Consider the following 24,135-nt stretch of genomic DNA (forward strand, 5'->3'; position numbering starts at 1 on the left):
CCAGTGTGACTACCTACTATATGGCCTGTTCCACCATCTAGTGGACAGAATGCTGCACATACAAGAATGGTACACTAATCCACTCTTTTCAAATACAACTGATTGAAATCCATTCAACATATTGTAGTTCCTCAGCAGCTTGATAATAGTTTATAAATGATTTTGATGACTGGATAATATATATATTTTCATTATAACTTAACTATTCAAGGGATTCACAAATTCCCGTGACTTGTTACTACAACCAAATAATACAATAATGTGTGCTTGTTTGGTTTGATTGTCATGATGTACATTGGTAAATATATTTAGGGAGTCAAAAAATATTCAGGCAAGGCTTGGATTTTATTTTTTTTAAACAGTTTGAAAATACACTAAAACATATAAGCCCACAAAAGTGATTCTGCAGCATTTAACTGCTTTTGCCCCCTGAACTCACTTAGTATGTGTCTTTTGGATCTTTAAAAAGTTGGTGAATGTGTTGCAGGAATAGGTGGCAATGTGATAAACTACATGATATAGAAGAATAAGATAGAGCTGAAGTTATTTAATGACAATTGTATTAAACTTAGGTTTAAACACCTATATTGGATTTTATTTTACAGTGTGAAACAATGATAATTTCCTTCATAGCTGTGATAAAGTAGAGAGGTTGTGCTCTCATTTGACCGTCGTAGAGTCTTGATGTTATTAAGTTAATAAGAAGAGATGGCTGTGTCTATTTTGTTCAATAAGTTAATTAAGCCTTTGGTTACATATGCAATATATTTCTAACTTTGACAATGAGATAAATACAATGGCCATGTTTTATCTGAATGTTCATGTTGTGACACACAAAAGTCACTAATCTGAAGTGATTAGTTATTCAGTCAATTTTGAAAAGAGAAAAAAAAAAGCATCTAATATTTGACATTTTATTTGCATTTGACATTTGCTTTCATCACACACATAATCAGACATTCACTCCCACCAGAGTCATCATCAGCAGTAAAATAAACAAGGTTATTTTTATTGTGGAAGTCCTCAAGTTTTTAAACATATTTCTTCAGAAGATACACACATCAAATACACAGTAAATCTACCAAATGGCTGTTTGTTTCTTTTTGAGTGTGTTTTGTTCATATATTGATAGTTTATGACACCAGTTTGAAATTCATAAAGGATTAACATTTTTTTCTTCAATTAAACATTTTGTTGAATACAGCAGTCCCGCACAGAAACTAACATATCAAACAACTAAGGAAATTTTGTTTTTAGTGTACGTGTGAAAAGTCAAATAACATTTCAGGCCAACATTGGACATGCACCCTCTTGATACACAATGTATTTTTAGAAGGCTCCAGGAAGGCGGCCCTACCCTCTATTTCAGGACCGTTTCCCCCCAGTTGGGGGTAAGTTGGGGGGATGTTTATGATAGTAGTCTGGTGGGGTAGGATTGGGGCTTGCATTAATTCCTGTCGGGACATAATACATGCTCTCCAAATAGCTATGGTCCAGTGGTGGGTGGTTTTGAGGCTCTGATTTAGACCCCTGACCTGGGGGGTTCCTATAACCAAGCCCAGGTGGATGCATTGTTGTAATAGAGGCCTCTGGATATCGGGGTGGCTGGAGTGGAGCTTGGGGGTGTGTTGAGGGAGGAGGAGCAGTGTAGGGCATATACTGTGGAGCAGGGGCATACATGTTTGGGTTGTGAAGAGGTGGGTACGGGGCAGCTGAGGGAGGATACAGGCCTGAGTGAGACATGGCTTGCTGTGGAATGAGCACCTCCACATACTGACCGGTCTCCGGGTCAAACAGCATCTTTCTCAGTGGCTGGACCGGCACTTCAATGTAAAAATACTTCCCGGTCTCTGGATCCAAAAGCACTCTGCGTGGTGTCTGTGCATAGCTGCTCTCTGAATACAAACTGGAACTGTCACCCCCATATTCAGAGCCATAGGAAGGGCCAATGCTTTGAGGGCCACATAGGTACTGATGATCAATAGAAGGCAGGCTGGGGGAGTGATTTTGGCCAGGTTCACTGTAGGAGGGCACAACAATGCTTGGCAGCTGCTGATGAGGAGATCTGTGAGGCCTACGAGAGTCAATATGCTGTGGTAGTGGCGGCAACGATCGGTCAGCTGAGCAGCTCTGCATTAGCGAGGGATGGGGAGGGCAGGGGGCAGACTGGTGGAGAGGCTGGAACATGGTGGGCGGTTGGGTTGGAACAAGAGGGCTTGCTTTAGGAGAGCCTGGTTGGTAGCTCATATGCTGAGGTTCAGGTCTGCACTGGTGAGGGCGCAGAGATGGCTGAACCACTGGATAGGGTAATGCCTGACCTGGAGAGTGTGAGGGCACTGGTGGGGTGAGGTTGTGTGGGCTGCAATGATGGTGCGGGGCACTGAGACCAGGATGTGTGTGGCATCCAGCTGTGCAGGAGCAATGAGGACGACGGGAAGTGGGTTGGTAGCAATTTGATTTCAAATGTGTCAAACCAGGCAGCGTTAGAGGACTGAAGCTTTCTCTTTCGTCATAACTAGGAGGGTCATCTGAGGCCAAAAAGCGCAGATCCTCAGCCCTTTGGGAGCGCTCACTAGAGAGAGATCTCTGGAGCGGCTGGTGCAAGTACCTTGGCACTTGTGTGGTGGAAAGAGCAGCAGGTTGTTTTGTGCTGTTTGGAATTACTGGCAAGCCTTGTTGGTGAAGATAAGCTCCTCTGGGATGCAGCAACTGGTTGTCTGAATCTATAACAGCTGTCTGGCTTGGCTGGTTATCCTCAGCTGAAGCAGGATTAGGGCTTGGATATGGCTTTGGGTCAATAACTGTGCTTGAAGCTGAGATAACTCCTGAGGCAGTGCCTGATGTTGGAGCTGTTGCTAAGGTCACAGATTTTTGCGCATTTTTAGAGCTCTGAGGACATTGCCATTCTCGGTCATTAGAAATTTCTGTGTCTGATGTTGCTGTGGATAATTGGTTGGAGAGACTAAATACTGTAGTGGAAGCACTTTTGTGGGGTGGAGGTTTGAGGCTGGACACAGTCGACACAGCTAGCTTCCTTGAGTAATTTGACGTGCCTGCTGCCTCATTGGATATCTTTCGATAGATTGTGGGGGAACTCACTACAATAGTTTGAGCTTGTGCTGCTGCTGGTTGTCTCTGTATATCATTTTGGGCTGACAGCATATCTGCTGGTTTGAATTTACAGCTTGGCTTTGGGGGAACCACTGGTTTTTGAGTGTTTTTAGCAATAGATTTAACTTCTATGCATTGAGGCCTGTTGCTCCCTGGAGGGTTTGAGGGGGTTCCTTGTTTATCTGGCTCTTTAGGCAATGACATAGCCTGAATTGGCTGCGGTTTGAATCTCCGGATTGCGGGGGACCTTGGTGGGAAGGTAGGGTCCAGTCTTTTTACAGCTTCAAAGTCTCCAGGATCTAGTATTTTCTCTTTGGGCATTTCTTTTTCCATAGGCGTACTAAAATTTGATTTTCACCATTTTTTGTCTTTGTGATTATTTCTGTTTTACCAGATGGGGATCCAGAAACAATTGTTTTTTCTTTATGAGATTCAGTTGAACTACCACATGACAATGTGTTCGTCTGAAGAGGAATTTCCAAGTGGTTCACATGCTTATGGGGAACTTCTTTAACTCCAACTGTATTTTGGTTTTCACCCACCACTGCTCCAATATCTGCTTGGTATCCTTTCTCTTTTAGTAACATGGAAACAGAGTGTCCTCCAGTTCCAAGGGATGAGAGATCAGGCATAACAGCTGGAGCCTCTACAATGGTAGGAATCTCTTCCTGGATTTGAGATGTAGAACACTTGGTCTGACATTGTCCTTCTCTTATCAACACCACTGCAGTTGAGACTTCTCGTTCTTTACTGAGCATTTTGGGGAGGCTTTCAAGCATCGTAGCTTTTCTCTCTGTTTTTACTAATACTGGCTTGTCCTCATTATCTCCCACTTTATGGATTTCTGTTGTGGTCTGTGTTTCTGCTGCAGTGTTTACATCATGATGTTTGCTGATAGGTGAGGTGTCTCCTTTTGTGTAATTTGGCACATTCAAAGATTCTTTGCTTACCTCATTGACAGAGTTTGAAAAAGTTGGGGATTGTTCACCTGGATTGTCCAAGACCCTCTTGAAGCATGAGGTTTTAGCTTTGTCTTCCTTCCAGCAAACAGCCTTGCATTGTATTTGCATTGGGTGAGGATTGGATGGAGACTGCCTTTTTTTCGGAACAGGGGGGGATATAGTTTTCACCTCCTCCCTCTGTGGATCTTTCCTCTTCATCCAGACCTCGTTTTCTTTTTCCTCATGCTTTATCTCCTGCCTTGTACCTTTGTCATCACATGTTCTGACCACCTCCCTCCTTTCCTCATTGAAAATGTTTGTCCTCTCTTCACTCACATTTGGTGGCATGGTAGCAGCCTTGAAGGACAGATTATAGGTGTTTTTTACTAACCTTCTCACATCCCTAACTTTGTGAAGAGGGGCTTTAATAGCATTACTTTCATCTGAGTCTTCGGCTATTTCATCTTTACAGCTGTTTGTTTTTTCTCCATTTTCTCTTATAGGTGCAGCTGGTAAAGAAAAAGTCTCAGGTTGGTTTTCTGCTTCAGGTGTAAGGCAGACATTGAGAGACGCTTTCTTATTTTCCATAGCTTTGGGGATAATGTTCTGTCTTTTGCAGTCCTCTGTGTTTTTAGATTCCTGATCTTTGTTTGTAACTCTGGCCTGTGTGCTGTTGGGTCCACTGACAGAAGAAGACTCTGTGTTCCTAACAGAGGCATTTGCGGTGTCACCATCCTCCCTTTCATGTGTTTTGCTATCGTTCACTCGTCGGAGTACAGGCCCACTGTGGTCACTATCAAATGGCACTTTCAGTTCTGATCTCATTTCGGGTCTTAACAAATTAGCATTTTTGTTTTGAGATTCAACCTCTTCACTACCAGTCATTGAAAAATTAATACTTCTGCTGCTGGTGGATGAACTTGACCTGTTACTAGGTCTCATAAAAAATCCCCTTGGTGGTTTGGTTTCGTCCTTTGCAGTGGGTTCAGCCTTTAGAGGAAGACCCCCTGATGAAAGGTTGTAATCAGATTGGCGATTAGAACTCAGATTTTGTTCACTTTGTTTCTGGGATTTTTGATCTTGTTGCAATATGTTTAATGTTGGTGGGCTGTCATCCTCTGACTTAGGGCAAATATCTTCCTCCCCCTGCTCATCAGATTGTTTGTCAAAACTTTGCATCTTCTTAGACAGCACACTCTTGATAAGATGAGAAGCCTTTTTGGTTTTAGTGCATGATTCATCCACAGAAGCAGATTTCTGGAGTTTAGATTTAATGTCTATCTCTTGAGGGCGTTCAGGGCTGCACTCGGACTGGCAACATTCTTGCATTACTGCTGGTGTGCTATGTTGTCTCAAAAAAGTTACTCTGGATATACTGTCTTGAGAGGGGCTTTCTGCCAAAACTGGTATGCCTGGACTACTGTTTTCACTGCTTTCATCTTGAATTCCTTCAGCCGCATTCCTTCTTTTGAGCTGAATCTGCCTTTTTGGAACTCCTCTTCTCACTTTCCTTGCATCCTCTCGTTCTACAGCAACATCAACACATTCAAAACTTCCCAGCTCATAGCGTCTGGATGGATCCAGGCCATTAGAGTTGTATGCAGGTGAGTGCTGGTAGGAGAGTTCATCTTGATCCAGTTTAGCTGTGGAGCCTTTGAAATCGGCATATGACAGCCAGGGAGATTTGACTCCTGCCGGGCTTTCCTGGGTGGATGGTTGAGAAATGTTTGTAGATGACCGATGACTGGAACTGTACATGTCAAGGTAGTCTACTTCAGGACTAGAAAGGCTGCGGAAGGCCAAATCTGAAAACCACTTTACTTCATTGTCCGTCTCATCAAGTTCACTTCCCATGCTGGAGCTGGAACTCCGACAAGGCCTCTTTGTGGCCAAGTGCCCTGAAGCGCTGCTCTTGTTGTGGGATTGATGTCGTCTGCTGGCTCCACCACCCCTGAGCAGATTCTGTTGTTGCTGTGGCTGCCTAGTTGCAAGAAAGCTCTCCGAGTGAGAATGCACTGTTGGCAGTCGCTGTCGGCTCTCTCTGTTAGTGGGAGCTGCACTGCTACTTGCAGGTCCTTTTCTATTTCTGGCACTGAATGACAGCTCAACCTGTTCCCCTCTGTAACTGGCGTTGCTCTGCCATCCCTCCCTCTTTTCACTAAACTGCTCCTCCCTCTTTCTCTCTTTTTTCATACCACGTTCCCTTTGCCTCTCCCGACATACATCTCTCTGCTGCACTAACTGTTGCTCCCTCTCCAATTGCCTTTCTGGTTCAGCCCAGTGACCCTGGCTATAAATGTCAACAGGGGCCACATCGGGGCATTCCCTATTTGTTTCTGCTTTATTTGAATTACCACTTTGTGAGGGGACTACAAACTGAGAGTGGCTATGGCTACTGTTCTGCCAATGTCTGTATGGTTTCTCTGGGGCTATGATGTGGATGGGTGTAAACCTGGTGAGCGGCGGTGAAGGTGTGCGCCGTCTTTCTACATGGCGTGACATATCCTCTGTTGTTTTTGTTCTGTTGTCTTGACTATAGTTGGTTAGCAACTTTTTTCTTGAGATCTGAGGTGTATAGTATGGTTTCAAAAAACTTGTGCTTTCTGATGGTGTAGAATAAGGGGTGAAGTGAGATTGAAGGTCTTCTAAACTCTGAGATGGTGAGAGGGATTTAGCTGTATCCGAAGGACTCCTTTCCTTCAACACAATAAGATTTGGGGAAGTTGACTTGATGACAGGGAGAGAATTACTGTAAGTTTCCTCTGCCTGACAAATGTGGCCACTAAATGTTAGATTTTCTTCAGGGAAAGAAGCTGGACTTGATTTATCCTGAACTCTATCCTCTTTTGACAAATCTTTTTCCACCGTCTCTTGTTTTTGAGGACTGTTTACTTTTTTTTCTTCAAAGGTTGGTGAGTTTGACACAGATGGATTAAATACCAAAGGTGAAGAGCTTTGACTGTCACTGTTTCCTGGTTTGTCGCTGTCGCAGGCAATACATTTGAGTGATTCGCCGTTTTGATCCAAAAGTTTTTGGAATTGTGTTTCTATAACAGCAACTGACGGGAATTCTCTTTCTACCTCTGGAGCACTTATTACAGATGATGTACAGAAGGGGTTATAACTTGTTGTAAAAGACAATGATGAATGCTGTTCAGAAAATGAGACAGCTGGCGATTGATGTGTGCTTCTTTGTTCGGGTGTAGAAATTTGAAACTGTCCCGGTGAAGGGCTTTGTTGTCTCACATCAGGTGGGGGAGTGAGGTATTTTAGTTGAGGTGAATCTCTCTGGTGCCTAGATTGAGTGTTTTCTGACTCTGCCTCTGAGTTTGTGAGGTCTACTGTATGAGGTGAGTCTTGTGCTGTTCCATTGGACAGTGCTACACTCCTTTGTGAGCTGTTTCTGCTTCCTGACAGACTTCTTCTCACAGAAGACTCAAGTGTGCTGTCTGGTTCTTCAGCAGAAAGATGAGATAGTTCAGGAAACGGTGGGGAATCCCTGTCTTCTGGTTGAACAACTGAATAACAAATTCCTGTGATGTGAGGGGAGGATGTAGGGCTTATTGGTGCGGTAGAGAAAGAGTAAGGATCCAAGAAAGGAGAGGGTGGCGTTGTCTCAATTTCTGAAGATACTTCTTCCGTGTTTACTTCAGGTTCAGATGTTATAATCCTGATTTCAGGTGAGGGAGAATTATGCCTGTACTCAGTCGAAGAGTAGTTGTCGCTTATTGCAGGAGATGGAGTCAAGCTGTAGTTAATTCTAGGTGAGGGCACCTGAATCCTCACTCCAGGTGATGCTGGTTTTGGTGAGGGGTGAGGGGAGGGAGTGCTCGTCCCACTTTTGGCTGAAGAGGGAGCACAACAAAGAGCTGGAGAGGAGAGATCAGAGGAAATTGTATTGTCAAATTGAGGTGAAGGAGCACACTTTAAGAGCTTTGTTGGCAACGCAGTTAAAATGACAGGTGAGGAGGCTGTATATTGTGGGGCAAAAGGTGAAACAGCACAGTTGGGATCAGCTGGTTCAGAAAACGTTGTGGAGAGGCTTTCTGGAGTAAAGGAGTTTAAAATAAATGCAGGACTATTAAACAATTCTTCTATATCTGGTGTGGAGCCCCTCCTCAAGAGATCCGGTAGTGAGATCCTTCCTCCTAGCTCAGAGAGAGGAGATGATGCTTCAATGTCAGACAGGGAGGGCCTGTTTCTAAACTCAGGACAGACTAGTGATTCTCTAGACTGACTCAATGACTGACTGCCTAAAGGTGAAGGCAAAGGGGATGAATCAATGGATCGGGCTTCAAAAGTGGATTCTGTGAGGTACTGAGAAAAGTCTTCAGGTGTGACTTCAGGTGGAGTGTTATCTTGATTCAAAGAAAGTTTCCTTGCCTCTGGGGATTTTTGTAGTTCTCTGTTTCCAGATTCAGAGAGAGATAAACTGTCACGAGTCAGCTCAAAGGAGGGGCTTGACGGTAAAGACTGGTGTGAGAGGCTGCTGTGTCTCTCTTTTAATATGGGGGATATTAATCTTGATTCTGTTTTTGGTTCAGCTAGTTCAGATTCAAGAAACGAGGATGAATGTCTTTTTTCAACTAATGAGTAGGACAAGGCTGACAGTCTTCCCTGTGTACTGACAGTATGGGGGCTGGTATGTCCAGAAGAGGGAGTAATTTCACCAGAGTTTAAAACCTGGGATGATGGACTGGGTGAACTTTGCTGTAGTGTTGGTGATTTACTTTCTGGATCTAGATTTGGGCTTCCGTCCTCACAAACTTTTGAAAGTTTGGAGTCAAGCACTGTGTCCTCGGTTAGTTTACTTTCTGTATGCTCACTTTGCAGGGTGGGGCTATAAAACTTTTCTCTTGTATCTTCAAAGCCTTCCTCCCCTTCACTTGAGCCAGGTGCGGTGTGGTAGGAGCTTGAGGACTCGTTTAGGTCGTCCACCAAGGGTGATGCAGCAGCTGTCCCATCCACCTCCCTCAGAGAAGGTGCAAAGGTGCCTGTAGCAGGGCTGCTGGAGAGAGACTGAGACTCACGCTCGTCTCCAAAAATGTCACACAGAGAAGTAGTTTCAGATATGACGCTGTGCTGGGTTGGGGTGTTGATAATGTCGAAGATTTCAATGTGGTTTGGGGTGCCGTCACGATGGCACAGGGAAAAAGTACTGGGTGCACTGCGCAGGAAGGAGTAACTGTCTCCCTGTAGAGTCCAGCTGTCCATAGTTAGTCCACCAGTTCCAAATTCTCACCGTGACCTGTTCAGTCAGCTCCTCTGGTCTGCTCTGAGCTCTGCTCCTGGACTGAAAATGAGATATAGTCACCTTAAGGATGTGAGGCTCATTCATTTATATCTGCAGCAGCCTTGCATATACCTGAGTGCCAAATACACAACCCCTTGCTAGATACTGAAACTATACTGTATTTTATGAATGTGCAAACAAGTATAAGATTATCAATATTGCTAAATCTTAATTTGAAACACAGATGTTTGAAAATATATGCAGTCACACCAAGCTAATTTCCCACAATTCCTTGCACAGCACTAGCACAGCCTAGAACTGATCAATGGCCAATTTACACATTAAGTCATAATCTAGAAATGCAGTATTGACTAAAAAGATCCTTAGATTCAAGATTGGGTGGAAAGTGAAACGATGAGGAAAAAGTAGACAAATATATATCTAGATTTGAGATAGCCACATAAATAATTTAATGTGGTATAAAAGATATATTTTGAGCAGCCAAATTTAGTCTAACGCTATTATTTGTCTTTTATTTTATTATATTAAAAGTTTCACGCTTGTCTGGACTGTGAAAACCTGTCACCATGTGCAAGTAGAGCAGCACTGTGTGAATGATACTGTACCTTTGGAAAATGATGAAACTTTCCAAGGGGCATCAAGTTCTTCTGTGTTGCAATATCTTCTTCTTGTAAAAAAAATTATCTGACTCTGAAATCCCCAAAACACTCCAGTTTGTAGAGACCTCTGTGGTTGTGCTGAATCCAATAGTTAAGGAAGTCTGTGCTGCTCTGTCTCCCAGCACCACGCTGCCTGGACTACTGCAGCATGTCAAAGACACTGCCACAGTGGAAAGTAGAAAGAGCAAAAGGGGATCTTACGCTGACAAACTACATCTTCTAATAGTCTCATCTCTATTTCATCCCCTCCCCTCTGAGCTGGCATCAGACAAAGCCTTCGCTGCATCTATCGCAGATCTTTTTTCTTCTTCAGCATAGAGTGTGGTTGTGCATTGGCTTGTATGTTAAAGCTGGACTGGGGCGCAGAGAAGGGGCTGCTGGAATGGTTTATAGTTAGCAGCAGGTGCTGATCCAACCGGGGCTGATGAGTGGACGCCGGAATCCGACACTTACAGCCGACTCAGTCATAGGGCCGCTCTATATATAGACCCAAACTATCAGAGCCAGATAGCCATAGCTCGGGCTGTCTGCATGGGAGTGCTGGTAGGGAATGAAAGAGGATGATTCAAAATTCTGTGCCGAAGATGTAAATGATCTACCTTACAGTATTGTTCATTGTCCTTTACATAAGTGAAAGTGAAGTTAGTGTACCTTTACATGCATTGAACACAGGTCAAGGGTCAATATAGACCATCTAGGTTTTACAGCTAGTGTGCACAAATGCTGCTCACTCCATTTGATACACTGTAGCTACATTTGTTAGATGCCCTGTTACAGGTTTTCAATCACAGTTTCATATGCTGGCTTCCTGTTGCTTAGGGTAACCATATGTCCGGATTTACCCGGACATGTCCTCTTTTCACGTCTTTATTTTACATATGATTGAAATTGTCCAGGTTTCCCAGGGACCCTGAATGCATCTCAGGAAACACATTCATTTAAAAATTTATTACTCTGCTAATATTTGCTCTATCTGGGAAATTCCACCAACTTCTCAAATTTAATGAGTTCAGTCTTATGGTTCATTACTCACACGTGACATATTCATTAAAGATGCTGCTTAGTTTTGATGAAATTATCACATATGAGGAAAAGAGAAAGAGGACCAAAGTCCAAGAGAAAGAGAGAGAGTGATTAAAAGAGACCAAATAGCGGTGGATTTAATTGAAACTGTTGTTTATTGAAATTGAATGATTAATTAATGTTCTGTAAGCCTTAAGTTTTTTGTTATTGTTTTAATTTCTAGGAGGCGATGTTTCCAATGATTGAGAGATTTAAACCAGGCATACATGACATTTTTGAAGGACAGACTGTTAAAATGAATGAGAAAGGTAACTGACTTGAGTCGACACTGATTTCAGATTTTTTTTAAAAGTTGTTACGGCAAATTTGCGGTTGACCTCATTTGGAGACATGATTTATTGCTCTGGTTGAATGATGGAGTCCAGGCGAGGCATTTATGATTTTATAAAAAAGATTCATTATAAAATTAAATAAAAAAGGAGTAAAAAAGAAGCTTCCATCCTGAAAGAATGAAAGGCAAAAGGCTCGTGGCAGAGCAAAAAGGCAAGACCCACTCTAACTAACAGTTTCACAGGTTAAGCTTTTATACAGATAACAGAAAAAGTTCCACCCTGAGGTGAGGAGAAGGAGGGAGTCAGATGCCCAACAGTGGAAACATTTGAGGATGATAAAGACATGTATATTTTGAGGAAGATTGGGCGCCACTCTTATCTATCCTTGATAGTGTGTGTGTTCGTGTGTATGGCCTTCAGCAGAGACTCTGTGTTGCACTGAGTACAATACGATCTGTACTGTTTAATCTAACATGACTCAGCTGTTCAAAAGTGCGAAGAGTAATGCAGTCATCATGTATTAAAACATGACAAATTGTACACATGAACACACATTTGACAATATTATGATGAATATAAAAAATGCCATAACAAAGTCTTTGTTATAAAGATAGAAATCAATTTTTAAACCTTATGGACAATGACAACTTATTTATTTATAACATTGTATTCTGCCGTTACAAGGTAGATTCAAGAAAACGTCAACTACTTTGAGCATGTCGAGATCAGTCCAAGCGTCCTCTTTTTTGGAAATCAAAATATGGTCACCTTACTGTTGTTTATAGCCTTGTACCTCTTTGTCTTCGCAAATAACTTTCCTCATCTTCCACCAAGGTATTTTATCAGGATGTCCAAAACAAAAGAAAACATTTGTGGTCTTTCACTTATTACTATTGCTGCTGCAGCAGTACCCTCTGACATTAGCATTGTTGATGGCAGTTAATTGGAATAAGCCCTCTGCTCATTACCTCATTCTCCATGACATCACAATTATTCATAGTCACTACATCAAATCAGTGATAAATCGCTTCTTTACGGGCACTTGATGTAATGAATAACTTCAAATACAAGGTATTATAATTTATAATTTGTCTACCTATACCATATTATTATGGTATTTTTTTTCCTACAGTAATCATGATGGAACTTTTAAACCTAACTATACTAAAGCCAGCTAAAGTCTCCTAGTATGCCACCTAATATTGTTTCATTATTTATTTTTTTAAGTATCTGTGTGTGTATGACTCCAGATCAGATATCATTTAAAAGGGCTCTAACATTAATGTGTTTCTGGCCATCAACATGAGAATGTATCATATGGTTAAAAGCTTGTGTAGGTAATGGTGACACTTTCATCAGTTGTGATACATAAAAACTAATACCACATGTGAAAACATATACCCTGTTTTTTCAGGATATTAAGTTTAAAAGGTCAGACTGAGCAACCTACATATTTCAAAGGTAGTGTATGTGTGTAATACTGCATTAACTTAAGTGCTGATAAATCTGACCCCCTGTTATAGAATGGCCAACTAGAGGAGGACTCAGAGGGAAAGAATGGCGAGCATCCGAGTGAAAGAGCTTTATTCTACATTACTAATAGACTAGTCACACCTGCCTTTTTCAGCCTGAAGACCTCACTTGCCCGTATCAATGCAGCAGACAACAAAAATATAACTTTTAGAAGATAACATGTGGACTGTCAAATAAAGTTTATTAATTTATCATATTATTACCTTGAATTAAAGCATCTGATTATAAGTGAAAGGGTGGGCATGATGAGATTGACCAAAGATGAAATACTGTAGATGCAGCTGTCACTCATTATTGTCTAAAGGCGAAGCTGAGTCTTTTTACAGGTCAAATTCCACAGCATCTGATTATTCAAAGACAATGCACACTGTTGTCTCATGGTGGGCTATGTATGAGCTCATATAAATGACAGTGTACTTAATATATTTTTGGTAAAAGTTACATACGTTTATGATCGTTATTAACCTAAGAAACCATTTTCCTCAAATCAATCTTCGTTTTTTAACACAAAAAAAAATGTGTTAAACTTAGGAAGAAATTAATATTGAGATAAGAAGATAAGAAGAGTTTTCTAGAGGATCTAAGAAACCAGATACAAAGATGTCTATTCATCATTTGAGACCAAATTTATCTTAATGGCAATCAGAAATAATATTCATACATCTGACTAATTTATTATATTTTCAGTCAAAAATAAGCATCTTTGATTTTGATTTATATCCTTTACTGTATCTTGGAATAGCAGTGACACTGAAGATTCAAAATGTGTCATCCATCCATCCATCTATCCATCCATCCATCCATCGTCAAACCCGCTAATTCCCGTTTATCAGGGTCGCGGGGGTCTGCCGGTGCCTATTTCCGGCTCTCAGTGGGCGCTGGGCGGGGGTACACGCTGGACAGGGCGCCAGTCCATCGCAGGGCGAAAATGTGTCATCTATTACACAAATAACAAAAACGAAATGTGTTTTTTAAAAAATTACAAGAATAGTAAACAAATGTAATTTTGCTGGCTAGAGTTGGTAAACTATTGAGCAATCGCAAATTTAGATTATATTAACTGTTGCAATCTATTACAAAAAAATAAATATTGCATGGGTTTTGGGGAAGAAAAAAAAAAAAAAAAACATCTACACAGATTCACTCAAAAACAGACAAAAAATATAAAATCTAAATTAATTTAAATGTAATTTAATATATGATAAGTAAGGTGACTCAGGAAAATTGTCAAAGTTCTTATTCTTCTGTGTAGTTTTAAGGCAAAGTTGACAAAGTTACTTTGGTTCCAATCAATCCATATGCGTATTTCTAAACATTGGTTTAAAATAATTACTTTTTTAAACATGTTTTTATATATGGATTAAAATAAAACCTTTATTTAAATTGAATGGCACAATGTCTTTATGCCTTTACTGTTAAGTGTGTCTTTGGAAATGCAAGACTCTCCTCTATAAAGCCCATAGAGTAAAAAGGTAATCAAAAAGTGAACATATATTGGACAAAAACGAATGTCCTTACCTCTAAAAATGAAAAGGCTGGTTCTCATCAAACTCGCGTAAGACAGATCAAGGGGCTCATTTATAATGCTCGCTTATGATCAAAACGGGGTCTTAAATTTGAGAGAATGTTATGATTAATATCAAAAATAAATAAAAAGTTAAAATAAACCTCATATGGACTGCTCGCCATATGTTTCACCTGTAAAAGTGAGATGAACAGTCGTAAAACGAGAGAACACGTGTATTTTATTTTGAAGTTCCAACCTACAAGGTGCTGCAACACCGGAACATCCGTCCTGCGACTGCTGGTCGAGCGTTGCCATAACAGGCAAGTGGCTAATGTTTGCTAATTGTCTGTAAGGATAGGGTTTTTGTTTTAACAGTGACTTGTATGTGTAGTTAACCATCTTTAAAGCTCCGACCCGTGTATGTAACATAGACGTTATGGGGATGAACGGGTTGTCATTGTTGGCTTTGTTACACAGCTGCTGGCTAACACCGACGAGCTAACTAGCTGCTAACGACGCAGAGCTTTTGTAACGAGCGGCTGTGATTCGGTTTGTTTACGTTAGCTGTGTTTTCTAAACTACGAGCTTCACCGGAGCTAATGCACCGTATGTTGTGTGGCGACCGGTCAACTTTAGTTGAGAGGTACGTGGCTCATGTTGAACTAAGCTGTGTTCATGTCTATGTTCAACAATAGGTGGACATTTTCTTCAAGCGGTGTCACAACTAAGACTCAGATGTTATAGAAATATTTTTTTATATATCCTGTTCAACATCAACACTTAACGTTGTAATAATAGTTAATAGTAAAGAATAGTATCGCTAACTAGAACATTGCGGAGGACAAAGTAAACAGCAGGCCCCATTAGAGGACACTGCGTGTGTGTATCAGGCCTGGCCTGGGTTCAGTCAGTGTCACTCCAGGACAAACTTCTAACAAGCGCAAAACATGCCGGTCTCATTATTCCTCTCACCTGCATCGCCACTGTTTTTGGATTTTATTGATCTATTGTTATTGTAGTCTGAGTAATGCATTGCATTGGTGTTCCTCGGACCTGGGTCTGGTTTGATTTGGAGCAGCCAAGCTCTCCAGATCCCTGTGCACACTGAATCCACAACAACACAAGCCTTGTTCACAAGTTAATTATGTCATCACAATCAAAATAAGCATTCTAAAATGATTTGCAAATAATACACAATGGGTGTTATAAATGTAAATATCTGACTGATTTTGGTGGCGTCATTGGCTGTGATATTAAAAACGATACCAATAACAACATGTTTAAATATTGGCATTCCCTGTTTTGTGTAACACAAGTCTAACTTCAAAATTACGTTCTGGCAATTATTTTTCACACATTTTTCTTGTTGTTTTAGATTAGTTTTTTTTTAATTTAATTTTATCCCACAGTGGGGATATTCACAAGTTACAGTAGCCAAGACACATAGAGGAAGCAAAACAGTTTAAAATTATCTTTAAAAATAAAAGAAAAGTTAAAATGGAAAAATAGATATTGGTCGAGATAACAGTAACATATATATATGTACATTTTAGATGTTTAATAGTAAATAATGTGTGCATTTTACAGGCATTTTTATTATTTTCAGACCTCTAATATTTTTTCTTGTTTTGGGCAACTAATTTGTTTTTTTCTAACTTTTGGGGATTTTAGGCAGGGCTAAAAATAATAAATCTGTCAGTCACATATCTGGTTTAAAAAAAAAGATAAATAAGTGTATTTGTTTATATTTGTCCATTGGAAACAAAGTAGAACCCCAAATATCAGCTTTTTATTGCGGTTTGTTTTTTCTCTCCTCTGCTTCGGTCTACAGAGGATAAGTTACTTTGCATTAGTTTGACACCTCTGATTTAGATGAAAACTAGTTTTACCTGTTTTACTGAAGTGTGAGAACAGAGAAGTTATCTCTCAGTAAACTTGTCTTGTTTTTCTAGGTGTCATCACTGGGGTGTGTGTGTGTGTGTGTGCCTGTTCCAGTCTTCACCATGGAACAGTGTGCATGTGTTGAGAGGGAGCTGGAGAAGGTGCTGCATCGCTTTGTAATGTACGGCCATCAGTCCGAGGAAAGGCTGGATGAGCTCCTGCGCAGCGTCTGTGAGATCCGAGGACAGCTTGTTGCTTTTGGTAGGAAAGCATCGTCCGAGTAAAATGTGTTTGTGTTGACTGCCTAAAGGCAATGATTAAAATAGTGCTTTTCCTCTTTGTTTAACAGGAGTCCAAGATGCAGACTTATCAGTTCTATCCCAGACCATGGCTCAGTGTTGTAAGAATATCAAAGAAACCGTGCAGATGCTAGCATCCAGACATAAGGACATTCATGGCAGTGTCTCAAAAGTTGGAAAAGCCATCGACAGGGTGAGTAAAAGCTATAATGTCCTATTCCATGTGTTTAATCTAGGGCTCAACGATTTTGGAAAATAATCTAATTGCATTTTTTTCCCCTCATTATTGCAATTGCGATTTAATATGCAAATATTTTTTCAAGGGCCTCTTGTCATGTAGTTTTCAATGAACACAAGCAATAAATCAATCTTTCATAATAAACAATTTCAGATTTATTTAAACTTTAAATAAATCTAAAATATACATTTTAAAGCACAGATTACAACAATAAAGCAAACAGATCAGTGGCTTTACATCTTCAACATCTCTAACTAACTTCACATTTCATGAAACATGTGAACTGCACTTCTTAAACACTCTCAACTTAACAGGACAGTACAAGACAGAACAAGGAAGAAAAGAAAAAATTGCAGCCTTTGCGATTAGAAAATTGCGTTTTATGATAGCGCGATCATATCGCAAATGCCAATAATCATTCAGCCCTAGTTTAATCCCTGCTTTTGTTGTAGAATTTTGACGCAGAGATCAGTGCAGTGGTGGCAGAGACAGTGTGGGACACTCCAGAGAGACAGAAATACCTGAGTGAGACAATTGTGGAGCATCTGTACAGACAAGGCATGCTGGGTGTAGCAGAAGATCTGTGTCAGGTAAACCACTTGGATTTCACAGTAGTTTCATGAAAAACAAGTAAAGCAAAGTAATCGTGGGGCTTTGGCGTGCAGAAAATTATTTGATTTGTTTATTTATTCAAGGGACAATGCATATTAAAAACAAGAAAATGCTAAGAAATAATCTACCTGTGAATATGCAGGATTGTAGCCAAAGCTAATTTCCATCCTCAGTAAAAATGTATACCAGCTTTTAAAGTGTATTTTATTTCCTGGTTTCTAGGAATCAGGTGTTGTTATCGACATGAGCATGAAGCAGCCTTTCCTGGAGCTAAACAGGATCCTCGAAGCTCTGAGGATGCAGGACCTACGGCCAGCATTAGAGTATGTTTTATGCTGAATCATATCAACCCACTTTGACCTGTGGATTTATACCTTTTCCTAAGTCTGCCTCAGGGTTCGGGTCAGTTACATTTTTCAATTACGTTTTCAATTATCCATGTTCAATTACAGCTCAATTACGATTACGTTGACCGGCATTTTTTCCATTTACAATTAAAATTATAATTATTATTTTTCCCCTGAAAGTTGATTTCTTAATTTTAAGTTCAATTACAATTATTCACAATTACTGAGCCTTTAATAAATAAGCCCATAAAACTCAACCTTCCTCTTGTGTTAGCTTTCCGTTAGTATCTCTTGTGACAACGGGTCAGTTTTGACCCATGTCTTAAATCAGCTGTGAAATACACAAAAAATATTATCTATAATCGAATTTGTTTTTCATCTCTTTGTTACCTTGTTGGACTTCTTTATCCCTGAAAATATATATTTTTGGTGTGGTCTTTTTGGTGTCAGTATACCCCTTTATTTCATTTTTTATTTTATGGTAAAATAAGAGAGAGAACTGAGAGGTAAACTTAATAGGAAACATATTTTAATTGCTAACAACATATGTTGTAAGCCATTGAATGGTAGCGTGGTTCTCCAATTTAATTACATTGTAAATGACAGTTTTTATAGAATTTCCGTGCCAATTACAAAGTCAGTATCTGAACTCCATTACAATTCAATTACGATTACAACAGTAACACATTTTTTTACAATTATAATTGCCGTAATTTTGATTAATTACAAATTACGCAATTAAAGTTATTATTGACCCCAACTCTTGTCTGCCTACTCCAGTGTATCTGATTTAAGTAAATAGCTTGTTTTTTGTTTTAAGACAGGTATTTTGATGGGTCATTAATATTAAATACTTGGTTTACTGTTGTGTAGAGTTGAAGGCTCAAATTTTATTCATTTTTTTAAATCTAAAAAAAAATCATCTTAATTGCAGTTCCTTGACTACTCCTGACTTTGTTATGTGTCTGTTATTAGGTGGGCTGTGACGAATCGGCAACGTCTTTTGGATCTCAACAGCAGTTTAGAGTTCAAGTTGCACCGCTTGTACTTCATCAGCCTGCTTAGTGGAGGGATCAGCAATCAGATGGAGGCCTTACAGTACGCCAGGCACTTCCAGCCCTTTGCCTCTCAGCACCAGAGAGGTAGGAAACACTTGGTTAAAAAGATCTCCAATGATACAAACATTCAGAACATTTACTTCTTACATTTGAGTTTAAAGGTGACATATTATGAAAAATGTTCACCTTTTAAACCAGTTCCCTGTGGTCTAAATGACATATCTGTGCTGGTGTTTGGTCAAAACATAACATGAATTAAGCAACAGAAGAGGTTTAATACTCTGTAAAAATTAGTTCTATGAGAGTGCTCTGTTTTTTTTTTTGGGGGGGGGCGTTTCCTAGATTTGCATAAACCTCCCCCTTCCTTGCCCCGTCCTTTACTGTGTGTAGAGCCGAGGCAACAGCCTCTCCCTCCCGCTCCGCTACAGTGACCTGTGTGGTTTAATATTCTTGATTATAGATATCCAGATCCTGATGGGCAGTCTGGTGTATCTACGTCATGGAATAGACAACTCGCCATACCGCAGTCTGCTGGAGACCAATCAGTGGGCGGAGATCTGCAACATCTTCACCAGGGATGCCTGTGCTCTACTGGGGCTCTCTGTGGAGTCTCCACTCAGTGTGAGGTTAGGAAAATACCATGTGATCCATGTATACCAGTTTGTCTGTAACTAGTAAAACTCCCACAGGTCTGAACCATTATTAATAGATAAACCGTCCAACACTTTAAAATATTTTTTTTCTTTTTTACAATATTGAGAGAGTGACATTGTACCAAGTAAAACACATTTTTAAGTTTTCTGTCAGTTTTGAAGTAGTTTGTCATTTGTAGGGCTGCTTTTACTGTAAACCTGCTGTGGTGTATTCTCTGCAGTTTTGCATCAGGATGCATGGCCCTGCCCGTGCTAATGAACATCAAACAGGTGATCGAGCAGCGACAGTGCAGTGGAGTGTGGACGCACAAAGACGAGCTGCCTGTAGGTCCTTTTCATAGTTTTTGTAAAATGCATATTTTACTTATTGAATTGAAGGCAAGGCAAGGCAAGGCAAATTTATTTATATAGCGCATTTCATACTCAATGTGCTTTACATGATAAAACATTCAATTGTTTAAAGTCACACTGTTTTTTTTCCTGCAGATTGAAATTGATCTCGGGAAGAAGTGCTGGTACCACTCAGTGTTTGCGTGTCCGATTCTACGGCAGCAGACCTCGGAGAGCAATCCTCCTATGAAGCTCATTTGTGGGCACGTTATCTCCAGAGATGCCCTCAACAAACTTACTAACGCAGGAAAGTAAGTCAACAGCACACAAAACTAATTCCAGCATGTTTACTTTGTCTACTTTTTTGAAATAATATGTTAAGTTTTCATTTATTCAGACAACTTTTTTTCAGGAAATTTGATCTCCTGACATGTTTCGACTGCCAACTGTCAGTCTTCCTCAGAGGTGATTACTTTGATGTATCAATACAAGTTCTTTCATAAGGACTCGTAGGGCTTCATCAAAGTAATTACCTCTGAGGAAGACTGACAGTTGAAACATGTAAGGTGATTTCCTGGAAAACCTAACATATTAGCACACAAATCTATCAAATGAACAGAAACAGCACAAGTTTGTTGTTAATTATTATACCAACGTTATCTGAATAAGAATTATTAAATTAACTATGTTTTCCTTAAAGGGAAAAAATTATTTTTGTTTTTCTGTGACAGAGATTTTTTCAAAGATATTAAAACTGTATTAACAAAAACCAAGAATAGGAAATTACAGACAATGTTTCTATTATCTGAACCAATATTTCTCAAATGGGGGCATGTGATGGCACTGCAGGGGGCACTTGAAAGAGAGTGTGTGAAACATTTTTCAAAGTGTCAGTTTTGGTCCTACCCCAGGGCGTGAGATGACAGGAAATGATAAAAACTACAGAAATAAATCTATTCAGGAGCCACTAAATCAGTGTTTTTCAACCTTGGAGTAGTCTTGAGTTCAAATGGGGTCGCCTGAAATTAAAAAAAAAAGAAAATATATTTTTCCTTTTTTTTTTTTCAACAGACCATGTTCAGTCACATAGATATGTTGCAACAATTGACATAATCTGTCAATTATAATAACGCAGAAGAATTGAAAAACACTCACAAATACACCCCCCCAGAAACAAACAAAAAAACAAACAAATGCAGAAACAACCTAATAACATCACAAATAAAAACGCACGTCATTACACAAAAAAAAGAAGAAAACTGAAAAGTTGAGACCTGCCATAACCTCTACCCTGGTCACACATCCTACATTTTAAGATGTCTAGGTCACTCTGAGGGAACTTAATCTTTTGGACGTGTTGAAGAAAAGGACCCCTCCAAGTCCTCGCACTTCTTTGTCAGTGCCTCGACTTGGGTGGTTAGCTTAGCAGCCTTTGCCTGGAGGTCGGCTAGCTGAGTAGCGTGCTCGTTAGCCGATAGCTTGAGGCCTGCTACAGTCTCGCCATGCGCTTTGAGTTTACTCTCCAAAGGTCCCAAAGCCGCGGATAGTTCCAGTTTTACGGTCGCGGAGATGACGAGTCAAACCTGGAGATTATGTCATCCATCATTGTCCTAATACTTGCCAGCAGGACCTTGTTGGCTCAGGAGACATTCTCGATTTAGCGCGACTCGTCTTAGCCAGGGCAGATTTTGCTCGGCTAGTCATTTTTGTTGTTGCAGCTGAAGAGCATAAATCTCAAAAGTATAATATGAGCAGTTATAATGCCCAGTGTACACGAATTGTATGGATTTCTGTGAAATTATATTATTATAAAGTCACATTTCAAGGAGCCACTCCGAAACATGTCCTACATCTTCAGTGCTCAGCAGCGCCTGTAAACAACTGTAACCACTGCTCTATATAATGTTTCTTTCCACTTATTTACAAAATGTGATTCTTTAAAATAGATGTTATCACTAGCTCCTGCCATTATTATGCTCTATAGTTTAAGAAGCACTGCTCTAAACTAACACCCTCTGTATCTCTCCTCTTTAGGTTAAAATGCCCGTATTGTCCCATGGAGCAGAATCCTTCACATGCCAAGCAGATTTACTTTTGATATCTTCGTGTTTGGAACGAGGCCACATGGAATCACTTTGCTTTTCCAGGAGCGTTACCTCCTGCTCCGTCTCTTGTCCCCGGCCCGTCTTGGCTTAAGGTTTGACAGCACCATGCGACCCATCTCGGATACTCAAACTTTTACGTGATACACAGCCCAGCAGGGTCATCATAACAACGACTTGCATTGTAGAGAGGATTGAAAACCTCTCACGAAGAAGCACCTGTGAAAAAAGGATTGTTCTTTGAAATTATATCCAAAAGCCTGCAGAGTGATAGGCCTATCTTTTTAAATTATGTAAGACTTTCTAATGTTTGTTCTCAGCTTTTTCTGGCCTGTTTGATTTGGATTACAGCTTTTCTTTTATTCAGAGGAGTTGAATGGAATCAATGCGTGTGAACGTAAATGACTTATAAAAAGCAGTTGCTGATTGCTGTTTGGAAATAAACTTATGTCACACACGTGAAACCCCAGAATCGCAGACTGTCTTGAAGTTTTTGTGAATTGCTGGTGAAGGAAACTGGAGGTCGAACCCTGAACTGAACTCTGATTGTGGCCAATTGCTTTCGGATGTAGCTCGATGTTTGCTGTCAGCTAAAAACATTTGATTTGATTTTGCCCCAACGGTGAGACAGCTTGTTCTTTCTTTCTTTTTTTTCTCCTTTGGGTGGTTGTTGTATCCGGGACTGATGGCACCAGCAAGATTTTCCCTCATCATAAAAGCCGTTCGTCTCAGCCTTTTGTTTGTGTTCACCAAACTCAACAAAACATTTACTACTGTGAAACGTGTTCTGCTTCTGTTTTTTTTTTTTTTTTAAATCACTTCCACCATCTCACAATAAGAATATAGACTTGAATAATCAACTCAAGCTGCTTAGCTTTCAGAAGTAATGACTTGGTTGTGCCATGGCTTCACTCTGCCACACGTCGTGTATCCTGAGCTTGCGTGTCATGTGACTTGGAGACGTAAATCGGTGTGTGACGGTAGCCGTGTGGTCTGACTTGCTGTGACTGGGCTTGTGATTGAGCTTTACTCGTTGTGGTTGGTGGGGGGGGGGGGTAGTCTTCTCTGACCCCTGTGGCTGTTCAATATGTACTTACAGAATGCCCTTGCTGCACATAGCGCTGGCTTTTTATTCACTCCCAAACAGTTTAAATCCATACGTATCCTCAGGGCTCATCAGAACAACTCATACCACACTTAGCATTCTAGTATTAAAGCTGTACATTTATATAAGGAGTCTTGAACAAAAAGCCACACAGTTTTCACTCTCGGAGCAGATAGTTTGTACATATTCAATCCGTAATGTGTCATCATTCACCTGGAGAAAGATAGTGATGTCACCTCTCAATCAAAGTGAGGCCTATTTACTGCAACAAGCAATGCACCAGCATAGCTCATCATCACTTACATTCAGTTTGAATTTGTTTTTCTCTGTGCGGGTGTGCGTTTTTTTTTTTTTTTTCTGGGTTGACAATCATTCATCGTTTCTCTGAGTGTTCTTTCAGGTTGACGCCATGCTTTGTATTTCTGTCTTGTTCTTTTTAATGAATGTTACATTTTTCTGCTTTGGTTTTGCAATAACTATTATTGTAAATATTTATCCTCTAACATGTTTCATATACTTGCATCTGAAATTCAAAATAAAATAATATACTCCAGTGTGTTTTAGAGGAATGTGCTAACAACCATTGGGGGGATGGATTTTTACATATTAAACATTTATGCATTTAATTATGGATTATGTACAAAACAAAGAGTACAGATGTTTTGCACTAGATTATGTTTTTACAGCGTCTTCTTTTACCTGCAGTCCCTGATGAGCAGGTGTGCAGCAATGGATAAGGTGATCTCCCTGATGATATTTAACCTTTTAAATAAGTCTGTCTTGTTATTTGATTAAACTGGAGTTACTCTTGATTAAATCATCTATCAGCCAGCCACATGTATCCATTTTCTTTCTGCAGATCCTTCCAAAAATAACCAACCTCACCATTAAATCAAGATGCAAAAGTTTTGATCTGCTGATAATTGTCTTTGCTAGTAAAAGTAATAATGTATCAAATCGCCACTAAAATTTACTCTTTAGTCCTTACAGACAGTATCTACCTCTTAAAACATAGGAGCTTAACACATTTACATGTTTTTTCTTTGTTTCTGCATGGAATCTCATACTGTTTAAACCCTGCTCAGAACGATCAAACATTTAAACAATTTTGTGGATTTTAACTTTCAACTTCTGAAGCCAAGTTTTTTGT

At 40.0% G+C, this 24,135-nt stretch overlaps 2 protein-coding genes across 4 annotated transcripts; one reads left to right on the top strand and one right to left on the bottom strand.

The window, feature by feature from the left end:
* Window positions 1-900: 900 nt before the first annotated feature.
* Window positions 901-10,314, bottom strand: LOC114470988 (proline-rich protein 36). Of its 2 annotated transcripts, none has more exons than XM_028459450.1 (2): window positions 9,912-10,314; window positions 901-9,340 (listed from the first exon to the last, which is right to left on the bottom strand). In XM_028459450.1, exon 2 carries the CDS (start codon window positions 9,264-9,266, stop codon window positions 3,411-3,413), a length of 5,856 nt encoding a protein of 1,951 aa, XP_028315251.1. In that variant the 5' UTR covers window positions 9,267-9,340; window positions 9,912-10,314; the 3' UTR covers window positions 901-3,410. The 2 variants fall into 2 exon arrangements, with proteins under 2 accessions (XP_028315251.1, XP_028315252.1); XM_028459451.1 differs by having other exon boundaries at window positions 901-9,345.
* A 4,300-nt stretch (window positions 10,315-14,614) lies between these two features.
* On the top strand, window positions 14,615-23,538 carry rmnd5b (required for meiotic nuclear division 5 homolog B). 2 transcript variants are annotated; one of them, XM_028460199.1, is made up of 10 exons: window positions 14,615-14,680; window positions 16,313-16,502; window positions 16,591-16,733; window positions 17,231-17,368; window positions 17,613-17,713; window positions 18,713-18,879; window positions 19,256-19,421; window positions 19,670-19,772; window positions 19,935-20,089; window positions 21,813-23,538. In XM_028460199.1, exons 2-10 carry the CDS (start codon window positions 16,364-16,366, stop codon window positions 21,874-21,876), a joined length of 1,176 nt encoding a protein of 391 aa, XP_028316000.1. In that variant the 5' UTR covers window positions 14,615-14,680; window positions 16,313-16,363; the 3' UTR covers window positions 21,877-23,538. The 2 variants fall into 2 exon arrangements, with proteins under 2 accessions (XP_028316000.1, XP_028316001.1); XM_028460200.1 differs by lacking the exon at window positions 14,615-14,680 and adding an exon at window positions 14,687-15,003.
* The last annotated feature ends 597 nt before the right edge of the window (window positions 23,539-24,135 follow it).

This window comes from Gouania willdenowi, chromosome 10, assembly GCF_900634775.1.
Source record: "Gouania willdenowi chromosome 10, fGouWil2.1, whole genome shotgun sequence".
Taxonomy (NCBI): Eukaryota; Metazoa; Chordata; class Actinopteri; order Blenniiformes; family Gobiesocidae; genus Gouania; species Gouania willdenowi.